This window comes from Lepidochelys kempii, chromosome 9 (assembly GCF_965140265.1).
Source record: "Lepidochelys kempii isolate rLepKem1 chromosome 9, rLepKem1.hap2, whole genome shotgun sequence".
NCBI classification, from domain to species: domain Eukaryota; kingdom Metazoa; phylum Chordata; order Testudines; family Cheloniidae; genus Lepidochelys; species Lepidochelys kempii.
The window spans coordinates 63,383,248-63,410,840 of NC_133264.1; the positions used below are offsets into that span (position 1 = coordinate 63,383,248).

General features: G+C 45.4%; 1 protein-coding gene across 1 annotated transcript in view; it reads right to left on the reverse strand.

The window, feature by feature from the left end:
• The window catches only part of LOC140916937 (gamma-aminobutyric acid receptor subunit beta-4), an 87,971-nt gene that overhangs the window by 48,790 nt on the left and 11,588 nt on the right, over positions 1-27,593 (reverse strand). The window contains exon 3 of the mRNA XM_073358834.1: positions 7,825-7,892. Coding sequence (XP_073214935.1) covers positions 7,825-7,892 — 68 coding nt within the window. The remainder of the gene's footprint in view (positions 1-7,824; positions 7,893-27,593) is intronic.

Consider the following 27,593-nt stretch of genomic DNA (forward strand, 5'->3'; position numbering starts at 1 on the left):
TGAACCCCTCCCCAGCACCAAGACAGGGCAGCATATTGCATCTGCTATATTGGAACACTACCATATTCAGGAACCTGCAGCAGTGTGACATGACTGCATCACCTGCAGTATATTACAGCTCATAACTTCTAGCATATGACTGCATTATACTACAGCAGAATGCTTAATATTCTGGGCAAGAAATTCCCAGATGCTGTGCTGTAATATATTGCAGGTAATGCAGTCGTGTCACAGTGCTAGAAATTCCTGAATGCTATGAGAACACTTGTATCCTGGAATAAGATAGTAGACCACTAAGAAATTCCATCACCAAGACATAAATGCTTCATCTCCTCTATGTTCTAAAACCTTTGGGCATCAAGAAGCAGTGAACAGAGAGACTAACCCACATTACTTCTAGTAAATTATTGCATGTAATTTCCCTAGTTGGGCTTTTCTGGAGGAAAACCTATTTTAAGAGTTAAAGATAACTATATCTTTGAAAAGGACAGAGGGAACAGTAGACTCTCAATCTTCGTTAGGTCATCACTACCTTTGGTGAATCCTTGTAGCAATGACGGTGTTTTCCGTCACTGGTAACTTTAAATATAGAAGATGAAATCCTGGCTCCAGTGAGGTGAAAGTCAAAACTCTCGTAGGGACCAAGATTTAATCCAGAAAGTTTGCCTACTAAGAAGACAGGTTTGTGAAGGAATTGAAGTTGGGGGATCATATATATACACTGAGGTGCCCACTCTGCTTTCCTTCTCATACAGATTCATTCTTCCTTCCTCCCTCCCTCCCTCAATCCTGCAAGGAGCTCTGCATGGCCACAGGACTGAGCCCATGCAATTGGCTTTTTGTGCATGGATCAAATACCTCTCAGCTATGGAGTCTAATAGCTCCACTCCTTATAGCGTCCACATCTCCCCAGGCTCATCCGCCACATCAGCAGTAACCCACACACAAAGGTTAAAGTGAAAATAATAATAAATAATAATAATAAAAAAACAAAGAGCAAGTGTATATGCACATTCCAGTGAGAATACAAAATACTGCCAAGCTTAATGTGGGCAGATGCTACCACAAAGAAAGGCATATTTGAAATAGAGATAGACAGATAACTCAAACTAAAGATATAGAATTATCCCTGTTTGTGAAGGATCAAGAAACTGTAGGCCTGGACCTTCAAGGTCCTGAGAACCCTCATGTTCCGTGTGCACCCTCATCTCCCACGTTAAAATAAGGCTCAGTATTGTGCACTCAGCTAGCTCAAAAGCAGCTCTGTTTATAACTTGCACTGGGCACACGCTGCATACCGCCTGCATAGAGACTGTTGCCTTTGCCTCGTAGGAAGAAATTTGGCTTTCAAATAAGTTTCTACAGGTTGGAAAATAGCAGGCACAATACGTTAACTTCCTTAATTCAGACCGACATAGCGCAGTGTGCCTTCCGCGATGCAGTCGCTCTCACGAACATGCACACAGATAGTGGAGTGTAGCATTGAGCAGTTATAAGAGAAGGCGGCCAGACCATATTCCCAGCCTTCAGGTTCAGTCCTGCATGGCACCTTGCCCCCTCCTACATTCTAACTGATTTTACTGCACACCTTCATCAAGCAGATGTACTACAAATATCCTATACATCGCACCATCTTCATGCACATCACTGGGAAATTTTTCCACAGGGAAGCTCCATCCTGACCCTTTCCCCTGCAACAATAACCCTCCCATAACTTTTCAACTTGTCACCTGCACCAAGGTTTATAAAATTTTAAAGCTAATGATATTACAAAAACTCAAACAATGATTTTGCAGATGTAGGAGTGCATCCTGGGATGAATAAATTATGGGAGCCACAAGAAGTTGCAATACAGGGAGAGCAGCTGAATACGTAAACGGTGCTGTCCATGGTGCTTATATATTGCTTTTTGGGTTTGTTATATTATTAAGCTTCACATTTTTGTATACTTCAGAGCAGGAGATCCAGTAGAAAAGTCACAGAGGGTAACAGTATTTTCTTTTTTCAAGCACAGATAGCTGGTTTGGGGTTCCCATCCTTACTGACTCCCATGCTCAGATAACATATGAATGGCTAAAGGGATTTTTATTAACTTCCTGATTATCTGAACTGCAGCATGAGAACAAGTCGGAGGAATTTCATCTCCAAAAGTAACCTTCAGAGAAAGAGTTAGCGCCAGCCTCTAACTGATGGGAGTTAGGAGAGAAATTCTACCATAGATAGATTATTCCATAACTGTTGACTCAGAGTTTTTCCAACTCCCTCTGAAGCAACTGGTACTGGCCACTGTCAGATGATAGCAAAGTAAATGGACTCATGGGCTGATCCAGTCTGGCAATTTCTAGGTTTCCTAATGCCATATTACACTTCTGCCATACTCTACAAAATGACTCCACAGAAATGGCATTATGGAGCTCCACGTTCATCGTCTCCTAGTCACAGCTGGTTGGATAACATTTGGCAGAGAATTTATACAGCAAATTTCCTTTACCAATATTCACAGGCACTGGGTTTCCATTATTTGCCCAGCTCTGTTTTCAATGATTTCTAGATCAAGTGTGGTAATTTTATACGATTTTATTTTTCAGCCTTGCAAATCCATCTGGAGATCTGAGAGGGGTCAAACTAGACTCTTTCCTTTGCATTGTCACCTGTAATGAAGGCTGCATTTGGCTGGCAGAACCTTAATCAATACCTGCCTGGTTCAGCACATGGAATCCAGGACCGGTGTTCACATCAGTGTAAATGGTTGGAACTTAGCAAACAATCCTGTTAAACAAAGAAGAAGGCAGAATAAGCTCCTGCTCAGTCTTAGCAGAGTTGGCTCTGCAAGGCTAGGGGGAGTATGTAAGAATAAAACATTACTTTGGTGAGTAAAGTCAGAGGATAGGAGTCTGAATACATGCAGGGAGCAGCTCTGGTGAGCAGGAAGGGGTTATTTTTTCCACAGCCATTTTTCAGAGAAGTGCACTTTAATTATAATGTCACTGAGAAGATATTACAATTCCAGCAGTACAGCCAAGCATCTCTTGCACTAAGGCATGACTCCATCACTTCTGCTATAATATAGCACAGCATCTGGGAACCTCCAGCACCAACACACAACTTCATCTGCTCTAGCAAATCGACACCTGGGAGCCTCCAACCCTGAGACACAACTGCATTGCCTCTGCAACATTAGATAGCACAGCATCTGGGAACCTCCAGCACTAACTAACACACAACTGAATCTGCTCTACCAAATCGGCACCGGGAAGCCTCCAATCCTGAGACACAACTGCATTGCCTCTGCTACATTAGAGCACATAGGAAACTCCACCCCCCGCCCTCCACCCCCATTCTGAGATATTACTGCATCATCTCCTCTGTATTACAACACTCAGAAAACTACTGTATCGCTGTAGGACAGACCTGCATTACCTTGCAGCATTGTATCTGGCTGGAATCTCAATGAAAACTAACTTCTTGTGTAATACAGCACAGCATCCAGTAACCTCCAGTATTTACCACCATTCTCTCTGTGCCCGGTCTGCTGCAACCTGCAGCCCCAAGAGAGGGTAAACACAGCAAAGGGACCTGGCAGGTGAGGGGGCACTCTGATCACAGCAGCAGCACCCATTGTGCCAGAAGGGGATATTTGGGGATTAATTAATTATCCTACAAGGGGCAGTAATGAACAGCGCTCGTTGTGTAACAATAGAAGCTATCTGGTTTCCATGGCAACCGAGTCCCGCTTGTGCACTTTTAATTTATTCCTTGAACGGTTATTTCCTGATCTCAATGTCCTGAGAAATGCCTTGTTTTTCTTGCAGATATCCTTGTGCCCGGACCCAGGGCGAGACACTGATCTTTCCCCAGGGGGATTTGCTACCCAGCGCGGAGAACAAGAAGTCAAAACCTGCTCAGTGCAGAAACTCACATCACACAGGGAATAAAACTACCCCTGGCTCCCTTAATGTCTTCTTGTTAAGATGGCTCCAGTCTTCAACCCCTTTCAGAGCTGCCTCTCCTCTTCTCATTCTTTAAGTTACAGTGGCACTTCAAGGTCCTCATGTCAATTAGGATCCCATCATGCCAGACCCTTTACAGATATGTATCTAAGAGGTGCTGCTCACCCCACTTATAGTCCGAATTGACAAGCCGAAGTGTGGGAGGGGAAAACAGCAGCTCAGGAAAGTGACTTGACTGAGGTTTCCCTGCCGGTGAGTGGCAGAGACAGGCGTAACACCCAGGACTTCTGGTGCCCTGCCCACTGGACCAGACCATCTCCTTACTGGGTATACTTAGTGTGTCCATCAAGGGTACCACACTAAACCCAGTAAGAACCTGAGCCCCCAGCATAGCCAGGGAGAAAGCTCCCACATTAAGAACGTGACATAATAGTCACAGCTTGGAAGAACGTCAGTCCAGTGAGTCTCGTAGAGCCAGCACAGGGGGGAAGAAATCTCTGCCAATGAGCTTCCCCAGCAGAACCAGGCATCCCCAGCATGGGCAGACACAACACTTCTCAGCAAAGGTTCCCCTCCTCCATACACACATGTGGAGAAATCACAGGAGAAAGCCACACTCTCAGAGCGAGAGTCTGAGTGGTTCATCAGGCACAGGTAGGAGACTAGTCCTGCAGAATATCATGTACAGGCAGGCAGGACACACTCCTAGGAGACAGCACATGAGGTTCGCGGAATAGGCAGGAGCCAAATCTTGTCATACCCTGCATGGGAGAGAGAAATGCCCCTCCAGTGAGGACACGACAGACCCAACAAGGCAGGTAGGACAGTTCTCCTAAGAAGGGCTCATTGTACCCAAGGTGGGAAGCAGAGAGCCCCCATCTATCCTGGTATGGACCGGCCATAGCCAGCGTAGATAGGTGGAGAACCCTCTCATGTAGACTCAGCACAGATGCGATCAGCACCAGTCTGCCAGTGGAGACGCTACAGACATGGCACAGAGGTGGAAGGCCTGCTCTCCAGGAGCGGGCTGAGCTGACTGCATTTGGCAGGATGACTGCATCAGGTTGAGGGGTGGTGTTAGCACAGTGGGAGGAAGAATGGTCCAGTGATCCAGATGCAGAAGGCCTAGATTCAATTTCCTGCCATGGATGTAGGGCAAATCATGCAGGCTCAGATTCTCAAAGGCACTTTGGCACCTAACTTTCAGTGCCTCCATTCCCCACCTAACAGGGGGTGATAGCACCATCCTATCTCACAAGAGAGTTGTGAGGAGACATACATTAAAGATTGTGAGGTGTACAGTATTGGGGGTCAGAAACCTATACTGGAATGTGAGTTTGTCCCACAAGACAAGCTGTTAGAAGTGCAATGAAAAGTGTATGTGCCACTTGGAAGGCTGAGGGTTGAACTGCAGGGAAATCTAACCTGTCCTGGACAGATCCATGGCAAACCCAGGCCTCAATGCAGCACTCCAAGGCTTTACTGTGCAAGAACTTGCAATGCAAATGGTTTCATCTGAGAACATGGACACACCATGAGCTAAATTCAGCCCTGATGCAGATGAGTGCAATTCCCACTCAACTCAACAGAGCTGAATTTGGCCCAAGCTGTTCCAAGCGTAGAGAAGATTTGAAACAGCAGTGTCCCCCCTCTACTCCTAAACATCCCACTTCCCACACACAAACCAAGAGCAGGAGCACTGGTGGGCACTGAAATCAGACAGGGGTGTCCGACACAGAGAAACAGGGCAGGAGCATTGGGACACAAAGGTTTTAATTCTCTTCACTGGCCAGGGAGCTCTAGGTAAGGCTGGGGTTCTTCTACATAGTTCAGAACCGAGAGAACAAAAGAACAACCTCCAGTGAATGTCTCCTTCACCCTTCCACCAAACACAGCCTTTCAAAAGCAGCAGGTCCAGAAGAAAAGCTTCCTGGGGGTGACCTCAGGGCAGATAGAGGGGCCTTTTTCCTCATAACTCAGCAATTAGTTGTCCTTTGTTGAATGCCCACAGGGCTGGATGCTCAGCGATCCCATTGCTAAACAGTCACCAGGCCCAACTTCCAGCATGTGGGGAAGAAAACATGGGGGAGATACACGCCTCCCACACTCAGTCCATTGACCCCCCTGGATCAGCTCATCTGGGGTCAGGAATCTCTTTCCTGACCAGGGAGAGACGCACCAACCCATTAGTCTGACGTTAAACCCACCCAGCCCATCTCAGCACAGGCATCTCCATCTCTGGCAGCATATTCTTGTTTCCAGACAGTCTCTGAAACACCATAAGGCAAGTTTCAGAGTAGCAGCCGTGTTAGTTTGTATCTGCAAAAAGAAAAGGAGGACTTGTGGCATTTGTTAGTCTCTAAGGTGCCACAAGTACTCCTTTTTTTTTTTTTTTTTTTTTTTTTTTACTGTAAGGCAAGTGTTCGAAGCAGCAGTCATTGGACACATGCTGACTTGTAATGCCACCGCTGGCCCTGTGATGCTGGAAAAGAGCAGCAAACAAACACATCTGCTCTTTGGAGGTCTAACCACTAAAGGCTAGCAGAAATGTCTATGATGCCCAGGAAAGGTCCCCCGCCATGCTCTTGATGGAGCATTTGATACAGTTAAACCAGCAGCCATTCTCTTAGAGATGCTCATCTAAGAGCCCTAAAAGACAGTAGCAAAGAACTCACAGCGTTTTAGCAAGTCTACACTATAAAATTAAGTCAACCTAAGTTATGCCAATGCACAGTCATCAAAATAATGGAATCGGTTTTGCACGTCCACACTACGCTCCTTGTGTCAGCGGTGCCTGGCTTCACCAGGAGCGCCTGCATCAATTTATCTGCCAGCGTGGGGACACTGTGGCACGGCTTCTGAAAGGCAGCAACAGCTGATGTCAAAACGCAGTGTCTATACTGACACTGCACTGACCTAACTACATCAACCCATGCACTATGCCTCTTGGTCGGTGTAGTGGGCAAGTTACATCGGTGGGAGCTACATTTTAGTGTAGAAGTTTGCAGCTTATGTTGACCTAACTCTGCTTTATATCGATCTAACTCTGTAGCGTAATCAGGGCTCAGTGCTGCACAGATATCCAGCCAGAATAGAGGTGCTCATATAGGTAGTAGATCTTTAGCAGAAACCTAGCAGCTTTACCTGCATTCACCCAATGATCTGAGACACTACAGAGGCAAAATCTACTATCAAGAATGGGGTGTACATACATGCCAGAGATCCCTCACATGCTGGAATATAGGGTTTATTTCAGCATCATCTTGCAATCTGGCTGAAGCTGGACAGCAAATGTCATGTACATTCTCAGTGGCGCAGGTCTGCTGGAATCATGAATCATGGGGAACGAGGAGTGAGGCACACAGAACCAAACCATTACATGTGTCATACTGAGAGAGGAACACGTTCCTTTGGAGAGTAGGAAGGGATGTTAGATATCCTTACCCTTGCCTGCCCCCCTCCCACTCCACCCCCCATTCTTTGTTTTGGTCCTGCTACATATACAGCAATGGCACATGAACACTTTACATTTTATCCAGGAAGAACCTTAATCACTTTACTCTGCATATCCCACACCTGCCACAGAAATGCAACTACCTCTGGAGTGGAACATGAAAGACATTCTGCACCACCAATAATGCAACACCATTTTGGGAGGAGAAATGAAGAATAACTGCAGAAGGAATGCAGGGAAGCCAAACTTAATTACACACACTGGAATTTAGCCACCCTTCCTATGTTAGCCCCCAAAGTCTTGCAAAAAAATAAAATTACTCCTGTCGCTCTAATGACTCTGAGTAGTCACGGCTTTCGATTTCTCTCTCACCAAAAGATAGGTAAAGTTTGTGGGCTTTTTGCTTCTTTTTGGACTTACCATGTTGACTTCTGAAATCTGGTCAATGCTGGAGATATGGATGCTCATTCCCACTGTAACAGGGTTACCTGAAACACAAAGGGCCCGGGTTAGAACAGTACAGAGCTCCAGTCGCACTACCCCTACGCCGCAGTGCAGCTTACTGGGCAATGAAGTTACCAATGGAAAGTGAACGTACACGCTCCACTGGGTTGAAAGGCTTTCCACATCAACAATACCCAATTTACTAGAGAAAAGGTGGATTTTTCTAACTGCCTCCCCCCTGCCAACTCACCCTGGGAACTGAGAGAGAAGCTGGATTCTTTCCTTCATCACTACTAATTCACTTCTACAGACCAAATGATGCCCTCACTGACACCTGTGTAGCCCCACTGCCTTCCAGTGCTGCCCCCAGTGATACCTGTAGGATCCCACACCCAGCCACGGACTTGCATAGGTGTAACTGATTGGCCATGTAACTGGAATGTAGCAAACAAGCCGGCCGCTGCGGCACCAGAGGGACTAGACTCTAGCTCATTCCCTCTTCACGGAGTCGGCTCCGCAATGCTAACCATTTTTAAACCGTATGTTAGTGCAGATAGCAGACAGGCCTCTGGACACACAGGGAGCAGATCTGTGGAGGAAGCTGATGCCGTTTTTCACAGTCACATCTCCGGGCAGAACTGCCCTTCAGTTCATCGTCAAACTTAATCTGCTTGACAACAAGGTACCGTCTTGCTCTGCCCCCATGGCCAATGAGCTGTGTGGACACCTTCTGGTGTGTTTTTGCTGACTAAGTGGTTAATTGGGATATCCCCTTCCCCAGGAGGCTTCAGTGGCCAAGCCACCCTCACCTGTGGATAAAGAGCCAAAGCCTGACTGGAAAGTATGGAATGGGGGTGTGACAAAGAGCCTAACTTTCCCAGGGTTGCAGAAATGTCCCTTCCCCTGGCACATAACCCCTTGTTACCATATACAAAATAAAAGTCCTACTATATTCTACACTGCTAACCCCATATGGCAGGATTTCAAACTGCAGTGCTTTAACCCAATTCCTTAGTGCTCTCTGTAAGGACAATGCTTCTAACACTGGATTTGTGCCTATAATCTGATGAGGTTCAATAAGGATAAGTGCAGGGTCCTGCACTTAGGATGGAAGAATCCAATGCACCGCTACAGACTAGGGACCGAATGGCTAGGCAGCAGTTCTGAGGAAAAGGACCTAGGGGTGACAGTGGACGAGAAGCTGGATATGAGTCAGCAGTGTGCCCTTGTTGCCAAGAAGGCCAATGGCATTTTGGGATGTATAAGTAGGGGCATAGCGAGCAGATCGAGGGACGTGATCGTTCCCTTCTATTCGACATTGGTGAGGCCTCATCTGGAGTACTGTGTCCAGTTTTGGGCCCCACACTACAAGAAGGATGTGGATAAATTGGAGAGAGTCCAGCGAAGGGCAACAAAAATGATTAGGGGTCTAGAACACATGACTTATGAGGAGAGGCTGAGGGAGCTGGGATTGTTTAGCCTGCAGAAAAGAAGAATGAGGGGGGATTTGATAGCTGCTTTCAACTACCTGAAAGGGGGTTCCAAAGAGGATGGCTCTAGACTGTTCTCAATGGTAGCAGATGACAGAACGAGGAGTAATGGTCTCAAGTTGCAGTGGGGGAGGTTTAGATTGGATATTAGGAAAAACTTTTTCACTAGGAGGGTGGTGAAACACTGGAATGTGTTACCTAGGGAGGTGGTAGAATCTCCTTCCTTAGAGGTTTTTAAGGCCAGGCTTGACAAAGCCCTGGCTGGGATGATTTAACTGGGAATTGGTCCTGCTTCGAGCAGGGGGTTGGACTAGATGACCTTCAGGGGTCCCTTCCAACCCTGATATTCTATGATTCTATGATGATTCTATAGGTGAGTAAATGTGATGTTGCTGGCTATCAGCTAGGCCCACAGAGAGAAAAAAGAACCTGCTACTCTAACTGTGGCCAGCTAGAGGAGACCCTCTGTCTGTTAGGTGATCAAAGTCTTAGTGGGTTCTAGTCTCCACCTCCATCCAAACCCTCTGAGTGGGCACCATCCCCAAGAAATCAATCCCCTCTTCTTGTGTGTGTTTTACTGAGTGATTTGTTGCACGATTCCAGAAGAGGAGGGGAAGGAAATTTTGCCACACACCATGTTGACTTTTCCTTCAAGTCATTAGCAGCTCCAAGTGCTGAAATATTTACAGATAATCACAAAATGACTAAAAAAATAATTAGCAAATGGGGGGGGCCCATCTAAACTGGAAATGAAAAGATGTATTAATTGTGTGTTACCAGAAATAGGAAAGTAGTGTCATTAAGGCTTCCTTGTGATTGGGTGTACTGTTACTGAGACCCTATGCCTGTAAATTAGACATTATCCTTTAATGGGATATGAATAACACTTAAAACATCAGAATCAATAACTACTGTAGTTAGGACCTCCTATGCAAATCTCCTTAAAGAGACAGCGCAGTATTTTTTTCCTCACTGACTCAGAGAGCTTGTTGGACATTCTGCAGCAGGGAGCAGCCATTCACGCTGCAGTGCTGGACTTTAAAATATACAGACAGCAGACTGATGGCCGTTTGTCTGAAATGAGTGGGTGGGTTCTCAGTCTGATGTCTTCCCAACTCAGAAAACCAACACCACAGGGGGGCACTAACTGGCCAGCCCGTGGTTGGCAAGCACAGAGCTGACCTGCCAGCCTCACCTTTCAAGCTGAGTGAAGTGTGAAAGGTGTAGCCGGCCTCAGCAGAGACAAGCCATGTGAATTTTTAAAACCCTTTCAGTCTTAATCACACAGGTGCTATTAGGAGCACAAGGAAAGGCTTTATAAGAAAAAAAATCATTCTCTTATCAGTTTCCTGATACTATTTTTTATTATGAGAGCACCAGTTAAAATCAGGGCCTTACTGTCCAAGTGGTTATATATTTGCATAGCAAGACATAGTCCCTGCCCCTAGAGCTTACCATATAAATAGACAAAGGGTGGGAGAGAACCCAGAGAGTAGCCCAAGGTCACACAGCAGGTGTGTGACAAAGCCAGGAATAGAAGGCCAGGTTTTCTGAGTCCCTAGTCTTATGTGCCATCCAATGGATTATGCTGCTTAAATCTAGCAGAGAAAGGTCTAACACAATCCAAAGGCTGGAAGATAAAGCTAGACAAATTCAGATTGGAAATAAGGTGTAAATTTTTAACGATGAGAGTAATTAACCACTGGAACAATTTACCAAGGGTCGTGGTGGATTCTCCATCAGTGGTAATTTTTAAATCAAGCTTGGATGTTTTTCTAAAAGATCTGCTCTGGGAATTATTGTGGGCAGCTCTCTGGCCTGTGTTATACAGGAGGTCAGACTAGATGATCGCAATGGTCCCTTCTGGCCATGGAATCTATGAGTCTATGCTTCTTCTCCCTCCAAAGGTCCTACCACTGCCACCAAGAACCCCGTCTTCCTTCCCCTTCCCCTCCTGCCCCCACATACACACTGACAATTTTTGTGGTTTTACAACCAAGTTTTTGCCATCTAAATATATATATGTTTCTCTCTCATGTTGCCACATGAAAGACCCACAGAAACAACAAAGGAAATTGACTGACTATAAGGGGAAACTGACAATGACGCTACACAAAGAGCTGTCAAACGCACAAAGTCTATCTAATCTAATCTAGCTGTCTAGGCATTTATGCCACGCTCATCACCATGGTATCTGAGAGCCTGAGGTCACGCAGTGACTCAGTGTCAAAGCCATGAATAGAATCCAGGATTCCTGACTCCCAAATCCCTGCTCTAAGAAAGACAAGTGATGGATTTAAGATCCACAAAGCGCCACTTCCAACTGAGCTGAGCTTAGCACAGCTTCTATTTGCTCAGTCAGAGAGAGATCTCCGGCTCACACCGGTGTGAGTGGCTGCAGAGACCATCCGGCCTGGTCACTGGAATGCCAAGTGGGAGATGTCACTAATTGCTTGAGGCCACCAGCTTGCAGACCCAACAGTTTAAGAAGCCTGCGTCCTCCTTTGAAAATACAAGATGAAGGTTTATGGGGTCTGTCTCCTAGGGGGTTTGGGAAGCAAGTGTGAAGTCTATGCACAGAGAGTATGCCTGAGTCATATCAGAGCGGGCAAGGGATGGAGGGGAGCTGCCAGAAGCAGGGGGTTACAAAGTGGCTAAAGATCTGATCCTGATACCCTTGCTTTGGTTCAGTAGTACTTTAACCCACATGACAAGCCATTGGCTATTCGTACACCAAGATATTATTCAACATCAGAATTTGCCCCTATGGGCTTACTCAGGTGTTTATTGTGAAGTGGATGACACACCCAGGCAGGGGAATGAGAATCCTTCTCACATCCCTGAACGAGCTACCTGCACCTTAAGGCTAGCACACAGCGCTAAGCGCCCACTCACTCCAGCCCCTCATGAGGGAGTGGCAGGGGTGGGGTGGGGAATGAATGCAGCCTTGCCTTGCCCCCCTCCCAGTGCACCATCCAGCACAACTGAGCTCGTATGGGGGTAATGGGCTATTGGTAAAGTCTGGCAACAAATTACTCCCCTCAACACTAGGGCATGGAAGAAGCCAGGAGAGGCTGGTGTGTCAGTGACGTAGCAAAGGACGGTGAGGTCCAGTCGGCAGGGCAGCGGTCTGTTACTCAGGAGAGCTGTGGTCAATCCCTGGTGTGGCCATGGTGAAGTCATTTCACTTTCTCTGTTCCTGGGGTTCCTGTCCTGGCCTTTGCAGGACTTACCTATTTAGGTTTCAATTTTGTCAGGGCAGGTACTATTTCTCACTATATATTTGTGCTGCACCAAGCACAATGGGGACCGGTCTCTGCTAGGGCCACTAGATGTGACTGTAAATTGGCTCATTTCATCTTCTATCTACCATCAATGCCCAAGCTTTGAGTGAAGTGTAAATAAACAAAAATAAACAAAGGACATCCATTGTGGACAATAAATACAGCTCCGCCAATGTTCATAATCTCAGGTGTGATTAATACAAAGGTAAAGGATTTTAAAAAAACATTATCTGTGTCACTTTTTGGCTAATAGGGAGGTCCCTGGGCTACTTTATTTGAGTTTGGGTGGTGGAAGCAGACCCAATATTCATGGCGTTTGTGGATGTTATGATGCTCTCTGACCTGTGCCATCTTTAATAAGGGGAAATGTTTCTACGTGAAAAAGGATTCCATCCACGTGGTAGAAATTGAGGTGATGCCACTTTCACCAGTGAGTAGCATCTTTTCCATGATGAAGGATAATTGCAAATTTCCCCACAATTGCTCCCAGGGGAAAAATTCCCCACTTCCCATCATCAGTGGAGAAATTTCAGCTGTTTTGCAGCAAAAGCAGCTTATTGCCTGTGACAACTATATTGGGGGGAAGGGAGAAAAAGACTCTGAAAAACTAAAATTCAAGGCAAAACCAGAACAAATGAAACCGGCAAAAAAGGGATTTTATAGTGACAGAATATTGTTACTCTATGACAGCTGTCCAGTGACTTATGTGATAGCAAATTAGTAGCATTGCCAAAACTCACAGTTATAGTGTGACTCTCACAATATTTTGTTTTTTTAAAGCCTCAGCTCCTGGAGTCTTATATGATTATATGAGAATCTGATATTTCGTTAAAAAAAAAGCTTCTAGACCTTACTGTTGTGGAGAAAAGCTTGAACATGTGTCCCTGAAAGATTCAGGAACGAGAAGGCAAATGAAAAAGAACTCATTTGTTGGATTATTTATTGAAATCTCATGATTTTTTAAAGTCAATTTTGTGATTTTGGGGGGCCTGGCTCAGGCTTTACAAACATGTGCGGTTGGCAATACTGCGTTTAGTTGGTTTCTACATTTCCTAGAGGATGTGTGTCTCCCTCACAAAACCCACACTGAGGGATGCACAGCGAAGAACCTCATGGGACTGATCACCCCCTGGCTCCTCAAGCTTCTCCCTTCAGTCAGGAAGTAGCACATGTTGATAGGGCAGCACAGGCCTTCTAGTGCTGTAACTGGCCTGCAGATGAATGAAGGATTTTGCCCTCTGGGCTGTCTTGCACAGCATTAGAGCCATGCACAGAAAAGAAAGGAGACAATGTGATTTTGTGCTTCTTTACCTGGTGTTTAGGATTTTTCAGCACAGTTCTAAACTGAACCAAGACATTTTCTGCTCAGGGATCCTGCCTATGGAACATCCTCCATGCACAAGTCTGGCAGAGTCCCTCAGTAGCTGCATCAAAGGCTAGCTTTCTAATCAGACCAGTTTGGCTTTGACCATGATGGGCTCCCACTCTCATGGGTAGGTTTACCTCTCTTTGCCATCCCCTCCTTTTCTCAGGCAGAGTGTTCAGCCTGTCTGGGGCCACTGGACCTATATATAGGAGAAGACTGTGCCTAGCCCTGAAGGGACATAGGCACAAGTAGTTTCTCCCCAGGTTCCTCAGGGTAACTATCCAGAATAACAATCTTTGTTCCAAGTGCTCAGGATTCAAGGAGCCTGACACAGGGCTCCAGAAACAGGCTGGGGCCAGATCAGGATCATGTTCCACTCCCAAATGGCTGGCAGAGCTGTACCAGTGGAATGCAGGCTGCACCTTGTGAAAGGTCATACCAGTTGGTGCTACTCTTTGCATTTCTCTTCTGGCCCCAAACACCTTGTGTTGCATGCAGCTATGATACTGAGATGCCCTTTTTCTTTGCACTTGCACCTTTACATTTATAAGGACCCTGCCTCTGTTCAGAGACAGCTGCTATTTTGGTCTTGGAGTTTCTGCAGCCTGTTGCAGAGGAGATGCACACACTGCGCTCTCTCTCGCTCTCTCTCTCTCTCTCATGGAGGCTTTACTTTGGTTCTTTCTCGTCATTGTTTTCCATAATCGTACATAACTGTTATGTTAGATGGATGGTGTATGCTTTGCTCTTTATGTGTGGAAATAGAAAAATTTCGCTGAGCCATTCTGACTGTGTGCGGACAGGTATCAGTATATTAGAGACAATATCCCACAGGTAATCATAGATTACAGAGCATGGCTCACATTCCGCACTATATTATGAATGAATGAAGTGTCACTAGTGCTGATCTCCATTAGGGTCCAATGACCATAACACTCACCACTATTACACAACCTGGCTGAAAAGGTCATGGGCTGAGCGCACCTTATAACAAAGGAATGCTATACTACCAGCCTAATAATGGGCACCCTGGAGTGTCTTTTTGCTTTTATAATATGGGATGGCTGTAATAAAGGGGATTGTTAATTAATGCCATTTATCTGTATCATGGTGGTGCCTAGCGGCCCCAATCCAGATCGGGGCTCCCTCATGCTAGGTGCAGGACAAACATTTATTAAAAGACAGGTCCCTGCCCCACAGACAAACCAGCAGTAACAGACAGACAACATAGAGTTAGTTCAGAAATGCTTGACATGCCCCCAAAATAGTTTTATGGCTTAGCATTTGGGGCAGAGGTGCCTGAGCATCAGAAGGGGTTATTATTGGTTGTGGAGCAGGATAGCTGACCATGTGCCAGGAAAACAGAAGCAAAGTGTTTTGGGAACTGATTTCATCCGGTGTCTTTCTGATTTGTGGTGACGTTTAGAAGCAATGAGTTCAGCTGGGTCACTTAAGCACCTGCTTAAACCTTGCCAACACAATCAAACTTTAAATACACATTAAACATCCCCAACCCCTTTTCACCTGTTTTTATTCCCTCTGCATTTGTGTGACTCACAGCCGACCTCGCCACCATCCCCCCAGCCTATCGCAAAGCACACAGTTAGCTTGTCGTACCAGCGCAACAGCCAGAAACATCAAACATCTACAGAGGTTGATATCAAAGCACTCCCTCCAGCATTCCTGTCAGAGTCTGCCCCTGTTCCTAGCAGGCCAGGCCTTACCCCACACTACACTGGTCTGGGCACGGGGCAAAAAATACCTGTGAATCAGCACATGAGGGCTAGATTGCAGGTTTAGATTGCACATTGCCAGGTGGGGGATGAGAAGGCCCAGAGCAGGGAGATGGGGTGGGCGGGAAAGGAAGATTGCCCCATTCTTGTCTTGCTGTGATGTCCTGGCTTTGTGTGTGTAGGAGTGAATGTAGTGTTGCCTTCAAGTGGCTGGGGGCAGAGACAGGATAAGGGACTTACTATTGCAACTACCTAAGAAAATTCTCTTTTAGCTCAAGTGCTAAAAACATGCTTTTTTGGAGCTGAAAGAGTATCCTGGCCCACATGAAGAGTTTGCCATGGTCATATTTCCATGCCGAAGTCAATACCAGAGGTCAGATCTTGGGTCGGGGTTCTAAGCAAAGGGTCAGAATCCAAGTCAGAGCCACAGTCTTTGTGGTCATGTGCCAAACAACAGAACTCCAGTGTTGACAGTGGGGTAGAAACCCCACGGATTTGGGGAAGGGCAGGGTAATGAATCCACATGTTGCAGAAAAGCCCATCCAATTACTATCTAAAATCACACCTCTTCCTGGGGAGCCAGGGCCAGGTGCCTGTTCCTTCAGCTCCAAAAACACAGGGTTATAGCTACTGCAGTGTGGCAGTATCTACTGCCTGATGGCTCTGCTGACCTGCGTTTGAGTCCTGCTGATCCTTATTGGGATGGGGGACGGAATGTCTCCTTGCACCCACTCCCATCTAGTCACACCTCTGTCAGACTAAGCACAGTATAGCCCTGAGTGATGAGGCTAATGATGAGTTCCAACTGGTGCTGTTCTACTCTCTTAACAGCATGGCTTTTGGCCAGTAGCCAATCAGATTGCTCAATTTGCACAACTCATTTAATAAGGAGGAATATTAGAGATGTCCCATGGGAAATGGAAAGTTAGAGTGCGCCGTTTCCAAGATACAGTGGAGTATTGCATGGGGTTTGAGGGAGTAATTAGGAATCACATAACAAAACGGCATCTTCTGTATATAATCGTGCCATGTTTTAGCTGCAGTCCTCTCAGGTCTCACAAGCTAAGAGAGGCTTGGGCTAGCTGGGTACTCATACAGAAGAAGATTTCTCTGGAAAACCTGAGTGTACATGCATTGAACCAATTGCTCAGCATGGAGATAGGAGGCACTGCATGGCTGGCTGTGCCACCTTTGAGCTGAGACATAAAACTGACCACTCATACTCATTAATATCCCCTTGCATTCTTTCCAAGTGGACAAGTGTTAACCTTGTTGTGATGGCCAAATTCCAACAAGCTGTTGACCTAAATTTCCCCTGCAGATTTGAATGGATACACTATTTTTCATTTCCTGTCCTCAAGTGTTGCTGTGCACTGTTGAACAGCTGATATGTTTCACCCCAGAGAGGGTAGCATTGCAGTTGTGGGTGAAGTGAACCCTATATTAGTTTGCAAGGCTCTGCTGTGGGATCCTTCTGAAGGCGAGGTGCCATGCTGGTATAAATCTAACAATCATTATTTTGTTAATGTTCCAGGGAAAGCCGGAAACTAGAGAATGCCATCCGTGAGGCGCAGTGGATTACAGAGGCTATCCCATGGGCATTTTTAATGGATTAGTGGGGATTAAAGTGGGATATTGTGACTATCCCATGGAAATTTGGAAGTTAGAAAGAACAATCAATTGGCTGCAATAGACTACAAAAGCCATCCCGTGGGTATTGACGGATTATAGAGGAAGCTAGATCAAGGTTGATTTTAAAAGATGGTGTTAGGCAAATACCTGAGCTGAATAAAAACAAGATATCAATTGTGCAGGCTTAAAACAGAGAATGAAAAGCAGCAGAAAGCAAATTAACTCTGGGGAATTCCTTTGCAAGCCCCCAGGTCATCCAGGCACTCATTCAGCAAGGTACCTAAGCACATGCCTCATTGCAACATGCCATCCCATTGATTTCACTGGGCCTATTAACATGCTTAAAGTTAGACATGTGCCTAAGTACCTTGGGCCAGGTGTTCAAAGGTGTTTGGACACCTAAAGATGTGGCGAGGCACCTAGCAGGATTTTCAAAAGGGCGTAAGCAGTTTACACACCTACCTCCCATTGAAGGTCATGCTGTGTATACTGAGAAAGGTTGTTGTCCCTCAGATTTTCAATAAGGTCCCAGGGCTTCACCCTCCGTGCAGATAAAATACAGGCAAATATACCACTGTTCTAGCACATTTCCTAGGGCTCGATTAAATTATAAGCATTATGGGAGTATGTCATTCCAGCATCCAGAGGACTGGAGAAGTTTTCCTTTGGATCACAGGGTGCTGTTGATCAATTGGATCACTATCGTCCGTCTGTTACGTAATGCACCCTTTGCTGTGCTCTTTGGGTGCCACTGGCTGAGCCAAGAGGCATTGGGCGTCAGATTTCCAGCACAGCTCAGCTCTCATTTCAGCACCTAAATAAGGGCCAGATTTTCCAAAGAGCTCAGCCCATTGGGCACAAGTAGGTAGGTGCCTATATGGGAGCCAATCTCTTCTATCAATCTGGCCCCAGCTGCAGGTGCTGAGCTGAGTTCCTTTGGAAACCTGGCCCTCGTTTCCTATGGGAGGCTCTGCCACACTCCCAAGGAGGGGCAGAACAGTAAACATTTCACAAGGGCAGCTATCCCGCCATGCTGTTCCCTCCTCCTTTATGTCACTCATCCATCACAATACAGGGGACCGTGTGACTCCTTCGACAGATGAAGATCGCGGATGCTGGCACAACAATTCAAACCCAGATGATGGGATAAGGGAAAGAAGACGACGACAGGGAACTGTGTTACCCCACCTACCCCATCTCCACCTCAGGTCAGCAGGGGGAAGACAGCAATGGGAGCAGCCTTGAACCTGGGTCTCCATCATGGATTTGCAAGTCATCTCACAGTTGAAAGCTGGGTTTATTTTCAGGCTCTTGTGTCCCTTATTATAATTATTTATACAACTGCAGTGCCTAGCTATCCAGAAGGAGAGAATGTCACCAATTGGCAAGATGGCAGCTGCATTCACCAGCTGAAACAAGGTTTAGATTTAGAAAATCTTCAATTTAAAGACCAAACAATGAATGTTCCACTCCAATGTTATTTCCGTCTTCCCATGTGGGTGTGAAAACTGGAAAGCCAGCCAAGGGACAGACGGACGTCTAAATGTCTTCGAAAGCAAATGCCTCAGAAAAATACTCGGTATTAGATAGAATCTAACAAACACTAAAAGCCATCAACAACCCCATTCTCTCCAAAGTTATTCAGAAAAAAAGGTGGAAATGTCTGGGACGCATGTTAAGAATGAAGCCAGAGCATGTGCCATAACAGGCGTGCCACTGGGCAGCTGGAGGGACACACAAAAGTGGCTGACCAAAAGAATCTCTGTTGAACAGTGCCCAGATAGGGAAAACTTAAGGAACTTAACATAGAGGACATGCAAACAGCAGCCCAGGACAGACAGGATGGCAGGGCTTTGCTTGTGCCCTAAGTGACATCTGACCACACAGGAAGGATGCAGAGTGCTTAGATCAAAGCCTTATTGTGCTAGGTGCTGTACAAACATATGAGGCAGTCCCTGACCTCAAGAATTTACAGTTTAAATAGACAAGAAAGATAATGGGTGAGAGGAAGGCAGGGTGGCTGTCCCCACATTACACACAGGGTACACAGGCATAAGGAGATTCACGCCCTGATCCAACCTTTTGAAATCAGTCAGGCCCTCTGTGACTTGCCCACAGTCACACAAGAAGTCTGGGGCAGCAGCAGCAGAAAGTGAAACCCACAAGACCATTCTTGCTCCATCTGGCTCCTGTGCGAGCAGGGCTCTTGTGGATTTCACTACCCTGCTGGCTCACAAGAATGAAATTGCAGATGAGGGAAATGTGTCTGATGAAAAGCACATGTACTCATGTGACATGCATGTCCAAGTCTGCAAAGCAAACCAAGGCCGATGGGTCTACTTATCAGCCCTGACTAAGTCCTCACATATTTTCATGCAAGCATGTAGAATCATTCCTTGACGTTTAATCCAACATAAAAAGTATTTATTTTTTAAAAAATTCACAGAGAAACTTTATTTTAAGATAATTTAGTGCTGGATGAAGAGCCCTAGAGACTGAATTCATCTATTTAGCCACAGAATGGACAGCAGCTGTGAAATCTGCCCCCATATTGCCCCGTCAACATGCCTTAGTCTTATGATTACCTTTAAAGGTCATAGGGGAAGTTGGTCTATGTGATTGATTCATTCCTTAACTTATTTCCTTCAGATTGTCAACACAGGAGCCAATCGATACCAAACATGAGCCAATTGATACCTGATATCAACCAGCAACTATTAATCAATTAACCATTGTCATTCACTGTTAGATCAGGACTGGATTTGAACCCAAGACCTATTGGTGGGAAAACATTTGTGCATATTACCAAGCCCTGAGCCATCCAATCCCTTAATGCAAAGTGAGCTGAACCAAATTAATTGAAATAGGTTAATGCAAACACTTTGGTTGATATCAAATCCATTACCCCATTATGAAACACTGCAAATATTTGTAACAAGAAAATCTGTTGACTTGTCATATTTATCAAAGGGGCAATGGGAAGGTATTTTTTCCTTTTTTAAATTTTTAATGAAGAAATCACACTTCCTATTCATTGTTCACTCACTCTTCTCTTTTACAGGATACCACTAGCTCCAGCTCCTACATTTATTCCAATCCAGCACACGCAGAATGGAACAGTAGCACAACTTGACGGCTGAGAACCTGCCAGTTTTCTACAAATACAGACATGTGGGCCTGGGTTCTCAGGAATTGGTTGGTGATTTGGGGGGCTTCAACTGCGGTGTTTGCCAAACTGAGATACCGTCAAGAGGGCTGATTTTCAGAAAGTGTTAAACCCCAACTCCTGAAAGTCAGTGTAAGCCAATGAGCCAACTCACTGTCAGATAAAGCTCCCAAGAGTGGCAGAATTTCAGTCCCTTTCTTCAGGGTTGTCATTATTTAACATTATGAACTCAGCTAAATCATCCACGGATTCTATAGCTCCTTCCTGAAACCCAGCACCTGCTCCTGGCCTTTCCCCATTACACCTGCTCTCTACAGGTATCTCCTACCAGACCGTCTACCTGTCTGAGACAGGGAACCCTTTGTAGGTCCTTCCGCTAACCCCGCATTTTCCTTTCTAACTGAGCAGGCTCCCACTTATAGGGTGCACTGCCTCTGAGCTATCACATGATCATTGGTCACTTGACTCACCAGTTGGCCAGAGACCTGAAATAGGGCGCTGGATCGTGTGTGTGTCTGCACCTCAGAACTGTCAGGCCCCTGTACGATGCAGCATTGCCAACCCCGAACATTCAAAAATCATGAGCCAGGCCTGAAAAAATCATGAAACTGGTTTAAAAATCATGAGATTATCTTAGAAATCATCAGATTTTTTAAAAAGAATAATAAATTTGGAATTATTTTTCTTCGCCTTCTGATGTCTGAACCTTTAGGGTACACTCAGCTCATATTTTCCACCTTTTCTCTACAATCTATAAACTTTTTATTTTAATGAAAGTGGCAGTTCACCCCTAATCACTTGACTCCAGGACCTGGGGCATTAAGAAAAACACCAAAGATTATGTGACTTGTGCTAAAATCACAAGAGTAAGTAACAGTGAAGGGGATTCAAGATGGACACCCAGAATCTCTAGTCGCTTTTGAAAGCATCCACCCCCAGGGTGCTGGTATTAGGGTCGTTTCAGCAGAGATTTGCCTTACATAAATGTCCTGAAAATTGAACAGCCTTTTCACAAAATCCACTTGCCCAGCCTTTGCCACCACAACTGAGGATAACAAAAGCAACTAACAGTATGTCACTTGCCCATCAAAAGAATTACTTGCCTGGGGTGCATGGGTGATTAGGGTTTTGTAAGGCAGATATATGTAGCCATCTTCTACAGTTCATCAAAGTGATTAGCACACACTATTAATCCAGGTGCCTTTCAAATTCTGCTCCAACTTCAAAAAATGGCACTGAGTTAACAGTGTGCAAAAACCAGAAACACATATGTAAAACTCCTGTTTTACGTCCTACTTCTGTCATCAAATCTCCCCCAATCCCCAAAACTTCCTTCCCAGGCTGAGACAATTCTGCCGAGCTCCTCTCATTTCTGGTAAACACCAAAGGAGCTGTTCACTTCAGTGATTAATTGTATTCCCCTTTTAATATTTCTGCTGACATCAGACTCTGGAATTAAAGGAACTCCGGCTCAGATTCTGGATGGCAACAGGCAGTATTAGTCCTCCCCTTCCCCCCTTTGTTCTCGCCAAAGATTCAGAGCTCACTGTAGTCAACAGGAGACTTTCCATTTACTTCTATGGGCTTCTAGTCTCCAGCTAACTGGAAGTGCCTATTGTGTGCCTTTCTCCAAACCACTATCAACACTTTTCTAGCACAAGGAACACAGGTAATATGAGACCCTGTTCTGCCAAGCCTTGGGCAAGCAGGTCTTATTCACATGAGCGGAGCCACTGGTGTCAATGAGTGTGGGCTACTCATGTGTGTGAGGCTTTGCAGGACTGATCCCATATAGGGTGAGGTCATTCAAAGCATTACGCATTGGCCTAACTCTGCTGCCACTGAAGCCAATGGGAATTTTACCCTTGACTCCAATGGGATCAGAGTTAAGTTAATGTTGAATGCTTTTGAAAATCCCTTCTGGAGCCATCTCCAGTCTGGGGTCTACAGGTGATGTGACTCACTCTCTGGGCACCACAAGGGGGACCACTCTCCCCAGTAGGAAGAGGGGAATTCAGTCTCCATGTTCATTCAGTCCTGAGCCTCACTGAGCACTGCCTCATCATGGACTCCCAGCCATAACCGTGAGGGCTCACCCGCTTCTGGGGAATTCAAAGCTCAAATGGACACCCAGAACTGTAATGAACTTGCAGGACTGAGACTGCAATCTCCATGTTTCATTTATTGCTGAGGATCCCCTCACACTATCTTACCAGTGAACTCCCTGACATGGTCTGGTGCAAGAGGGGAATCCATTCTCCTTTGAGTCCTGGCCTTCCCCCTTGCACTGCCTCATTAATGGACCCCTCAGTATGACCTGGAGCAATCACCTTTCCCTGGATTTAGTGAGGAATCAGCCTAACCAACACCCAGCAAACCTCGTTGAAGAAGGAGATTTAAAGGATTTTCTCACTGGAGCAAATTTATAAACAAAGACACCATTTAAACAACAGCAATGAATGGGCCAGTAATTCTCTTTGCTATTACTGGAGAGATGTGCATTTCCTTCACAGACCTGCTCTGACCTGGGCCCATGGCATAGCTGCAGTTGTGACATCATAGTCTGCTCCAATGGAAATTAAAATGACAATTCAGCATGATCATTTCTCAGCTGGGTAAGACAGACTGGCCATGACAGGAAACCTTCCTTTAAATCCAAGTGCTTTTGATAATAATGTATCATGGAAAGAACATGTCACATACTAGCTAAATGTCATTTCTCCCTCTAGTGGCTGCTCCACATAGTGGATAAAAGTCTAATACTGCTACTGGCTGTTGAAGTTACTCTGTTAGCTCAAGTAGTAGAGGCCTGTGCTTTGGTGCTGAAGGACCTAAAGTCAGTAGTTACTGACAGCTTATGGTGGGATTTGTTATAGAAAGTTATGAAATGTAAAGGTCAAAGTTGGTGGAGAATTACATCCTGCTCATTTTTCTTACTACATTATTTACATATATAGTTTTTCATTATTCAATCAGCTCTGGGATAGTCAAATAATATTTGTGAATTAAATTATTAGCAATTCCCCTCTCCCCCCCCCATCAATCAAAAAATAAATTATCAGTGAATAAACTGTGTACTTTAAAGCTATGTCAGAAAGGCTCCTATCTGCTCCCCTTGCTGAGTTCACTGACTAACCCTAACTAGAGAAGGAGTATGGTTTAGTGGCCTGGAAACCTGGGCACTCCTGCATTCTACTCTTACAGTTAAGGGAGGCAGAACTTCTTGGGTCTAATCCTGGCTCTGCCACTGGCCTATTGCCTGATCTTGAACAAATCTCTTAATCTCTGTGCACCCCAGCTTCCCGAAGTGTAAAATAGGGTTGGGAATACTCCCGCACCTCATAGGGCAGTTGAGAGGATCCATTAGTCAATGTTTGCACAGCATACCATCTTTACTCCTCTCTGTCACACAGAGCCAATAATGCTACAGAAGAGCAAATTACATTCACACAATCAAAAGATCATATCCAGTTAAGCCCTGATTCCAGAATCTTTTTGCTTGGTGATGATGTCCAAAGCAGAGAGAACACAGCTTGATTTCCAGATCCCAGGCTGAGCTTGCTGCGCTGGCAGGTAGAAATATCTTGTTTTGACTGGTAAACTGAGCAAATTTGACATGGAAGTCGCTGAGGGAGAATAAATATGGAACAAGAATATGCCTTTTTTCAGAGGCTCTTTTCCAACCATAACCACACTTCAAGCCATCCCAGACTTGAACTAAGGGGTCCTGAGGTCTGAAACCAAAGCCACACAAGGTCCTCTGCGTCTTGCCCCTGCCACAAGCACAGATATCTGTGATTGCACAATCAGTTAACAGGAATATTCTAGTGTCAGTGGAAGGGGAAAGGGACAGAGTATGAAAAAAAAGGTGAAAGAAAGAGATTTCTCATCTCCTACACACAAGGGAAGGGAAAAATGCTGAACACAGAAGAATAACCCTTTTGTATCTGAATAACACTGTAGTGACATCTGAACCACCATGAAATGTATAGCCTGCTTACAGCAAACTCTGATTCTCTTGCAGACCTGTAAAGAGGACTGCCTTGAAGAGTTCTGCTGTCTTATGTGCAATGGGAACAGGAACAGTGGGTTTGAGCTATGGAATACCAATTCACAGAACAGCTCTATGCTGGCTACTGGGCTCTGCTTTCTAATGTATTTCAACTTTTACGCACATGGAGTTAATTCCTTTAATGGGTTTTATGCCATTGTCGAGTGCAGCATTTGTTTAAAAGCACTCAGCCGTTTTCATATACAGTTTTTGACAGGTGCATGCAAATATACAAGTTTTCATATGAACTGTCTATATGTGTGTACATAGCTAATTACACCCCCTCTCGTGGGTTATCAGCAAAGATTGAACCTCTGACTTCCTGCATCAAGCTTTAGCCCTTGACCTAAAGGAACTACATTACATTACATTAGTAGTCTCTGATTCACTATGTGAACCAGCCTCTAGAAAGAGAAATGACCTACTTAGCCAATGTGTTACATATATAAATAAAGCCTCTGTACCTCAGTTTCCCCAGCAGCAGAATGGAGGTAAAAATATTGATTTACCTCATAGGTGGATTGTGAGGTTTTAGTAGCTTAAGGATTGCAAAGTGCTTTGAGAAACTCGGATAAAGAGGCGGGTGAATATTTTTCGTTAACACTTTTCAATTTTTAAATGAATTCTCTTTAGCTGGTTTTTTGCACTCCTTCTGCATTAGCTTTCTGGGAATATTCTGGTAGGTGAGCTTGCTGGCAGGAATGTGCATGGAAACAGTGATTTTAAAGCAGATATTAGAGAATATTCGTGGAAAGTGAATTTAAAATTCGTAATTGGTAGCATTCAAACCAGAAATCTGAGTCTAAGAATGTCACTCACCCCGTCAGGGAACAGAACAAAACCATCTGACCCATGAGGCCACTCAAAACAGCTCATATTTTGCATACTGAATAATCACAACAAATTGCTTATGACCAATCTACAGACCAAGAATCTTTCAGCCAAAAACCTTTAGTAATGAATAAATGTTATTAAATCACAAATTGTTCATAAATAGCTTGTGAACAGAAAAAAAAAGGCAAAATTCATGGAAGAAATGCTATGTTAAAAATTATTCACCTCCCTCTGAACGGAACTATATATTCAGTATAGACAAAGGCTTATGTTTCAAATTTTTGAGTCAGGTGATACTAATAATAGTAATTATCATAATGTCTTTCCCATTTATAGACAGCCATCTAGCCAAAAGGATCCCAAGGCACTTTATAAACTACAGCACAGGTAAACAAGAATCAATTAAACCACCACTGAAATGCAGCCACCCAGGATTGGATGAAGTAGCAATAGAACAGAATAAAGCCATGGTACCCAACTGTTTCAGTCAGGAAGTGAAGAGGAAAGCATCAGGCAAGTTTAGGGAGGTGGAATGCAATTACTCAAAATAGAATTTGGCCAGAGCTAGAAAACAAACATCCTTTCCTACTGCCGTAAAAAGGGTATTGGGCTAATTGTTCCACAAGCATCCAGGACCTCAGTGTTATGTCTAATCCAGAAGATGGCACCTCTCACATGCCCCCTAGCTACATAGTAGGGAAGTGCCACCTATTGAATCATCAACCCAACTTCCTCAATCACCAGGGTTTTCCTTGCACATAACTCACCGTGTTCCCCACAATGGCTTGGCATGTGAGACTCCAGCATAGGCCTGGCTGCAGCCCACAAGGGTGTAATAGCACATACATGTGAGACCTGAAAACACCATTCCCCTGGCCAAGGCCTAGTAGTACAAGAGCTAGGCTGGGAGGCAGAAGAGCAGGGCTCTGCCTGGGTGTAAGCCACCTAAAATTCCTTTAACCTTTCGATGCCCAAGCTTCTCCCCTGTGAAATGGAGATAACAATATTTGCCTTCTAAGGGGACTGAATCCATGAACACCTACACCATGCTAGAGAAGTCCCAAGCATTATCCCAGGATGGACAAAGGGAGCGGTCTCAGGTACCTTGGCATTAACGTATAACAATATGCCTAACTCCTTACACTACAACACCACTACAGTGAAACATTTTCCAGCAGTCAAACTCTGGGCAGTGAGGGCTAGATCTGCTGTCTCCTCCCTGCTCCTGCTCCTGCTGCGTTCCCTTCAGCCAACATGGTGGCTCAGCCTTCCAGCACAGTCACTTCAGGAGTCCTGGACTACTGATGATGCTTCACTGCAACACTTTGTGCATCAGCAATAATTTATGTTTATTATTTGGGATTGCAGGTGTCGATGTTGCACAGTTGCTAATTCCACTGAACTCCATCCTTCCCGCTCATCACCTGAGGAGAAAGTATGAGCATGTGTGTGTTACACAGAGGGGAGTTTGGGGTTGTAATAAGGGGCAGGTGAGAGGGAGGATGGAGTGGCGGTGAGGGACATGGTTGCAGGGGCCCACTGGCAGGTGAGAAGGAGCAGCAAGGGGTAGATATATGAAATGGAGGAGAATGAGTATCTGTACTGAGCGGCAGGAGAGAAGAAGAATAGAGAAGTGCGTGTGTGAGGGAGGGGAATTTGTGTCTGTACTGGGAGTGGGTGAGGACAAGTGTAGGAGGCTGTAAGGGGGAGGGAGGGGAATTTGGGTTTGTAATGAGACGGGGAGGCTAGGTGTGCGTGTGTTTGATCGTGCATGTCTGTGAAGGGAATCTGGATCTGTGAGGAGAGGGGTGGAGACAGTTGAGCCTATCTGAGGAAGGGGAAGAAGGATCTGTGAGCAGAGAGGTGGAGACAGGCATGTAAAACTGAGACATGGGAATGGGGGATCTATAAGCAGAGAATTGAAGACAGGTGTGTGAGGGAGGGGAACGGGGGTTTTGTGATGAGAAGGGATAGGACAGGTGTGTGTATCTGAAGGAGGGAATGGGGGATCTGTGATGAGAGAGGTGAGAACAGGTGTGGGTATCTGAGGTAGGGGAGCAGGGTTCTGTGATGAGAGGGGTGATGACAGGTGTGTATCATGGAATGTGGGAGAGGACAGGTGTGTGTATCTGAGGGAAGGGAGCAGGGATCTGTGATGAGACGAAAGGGGACAGGTGTGTGCATCTGAT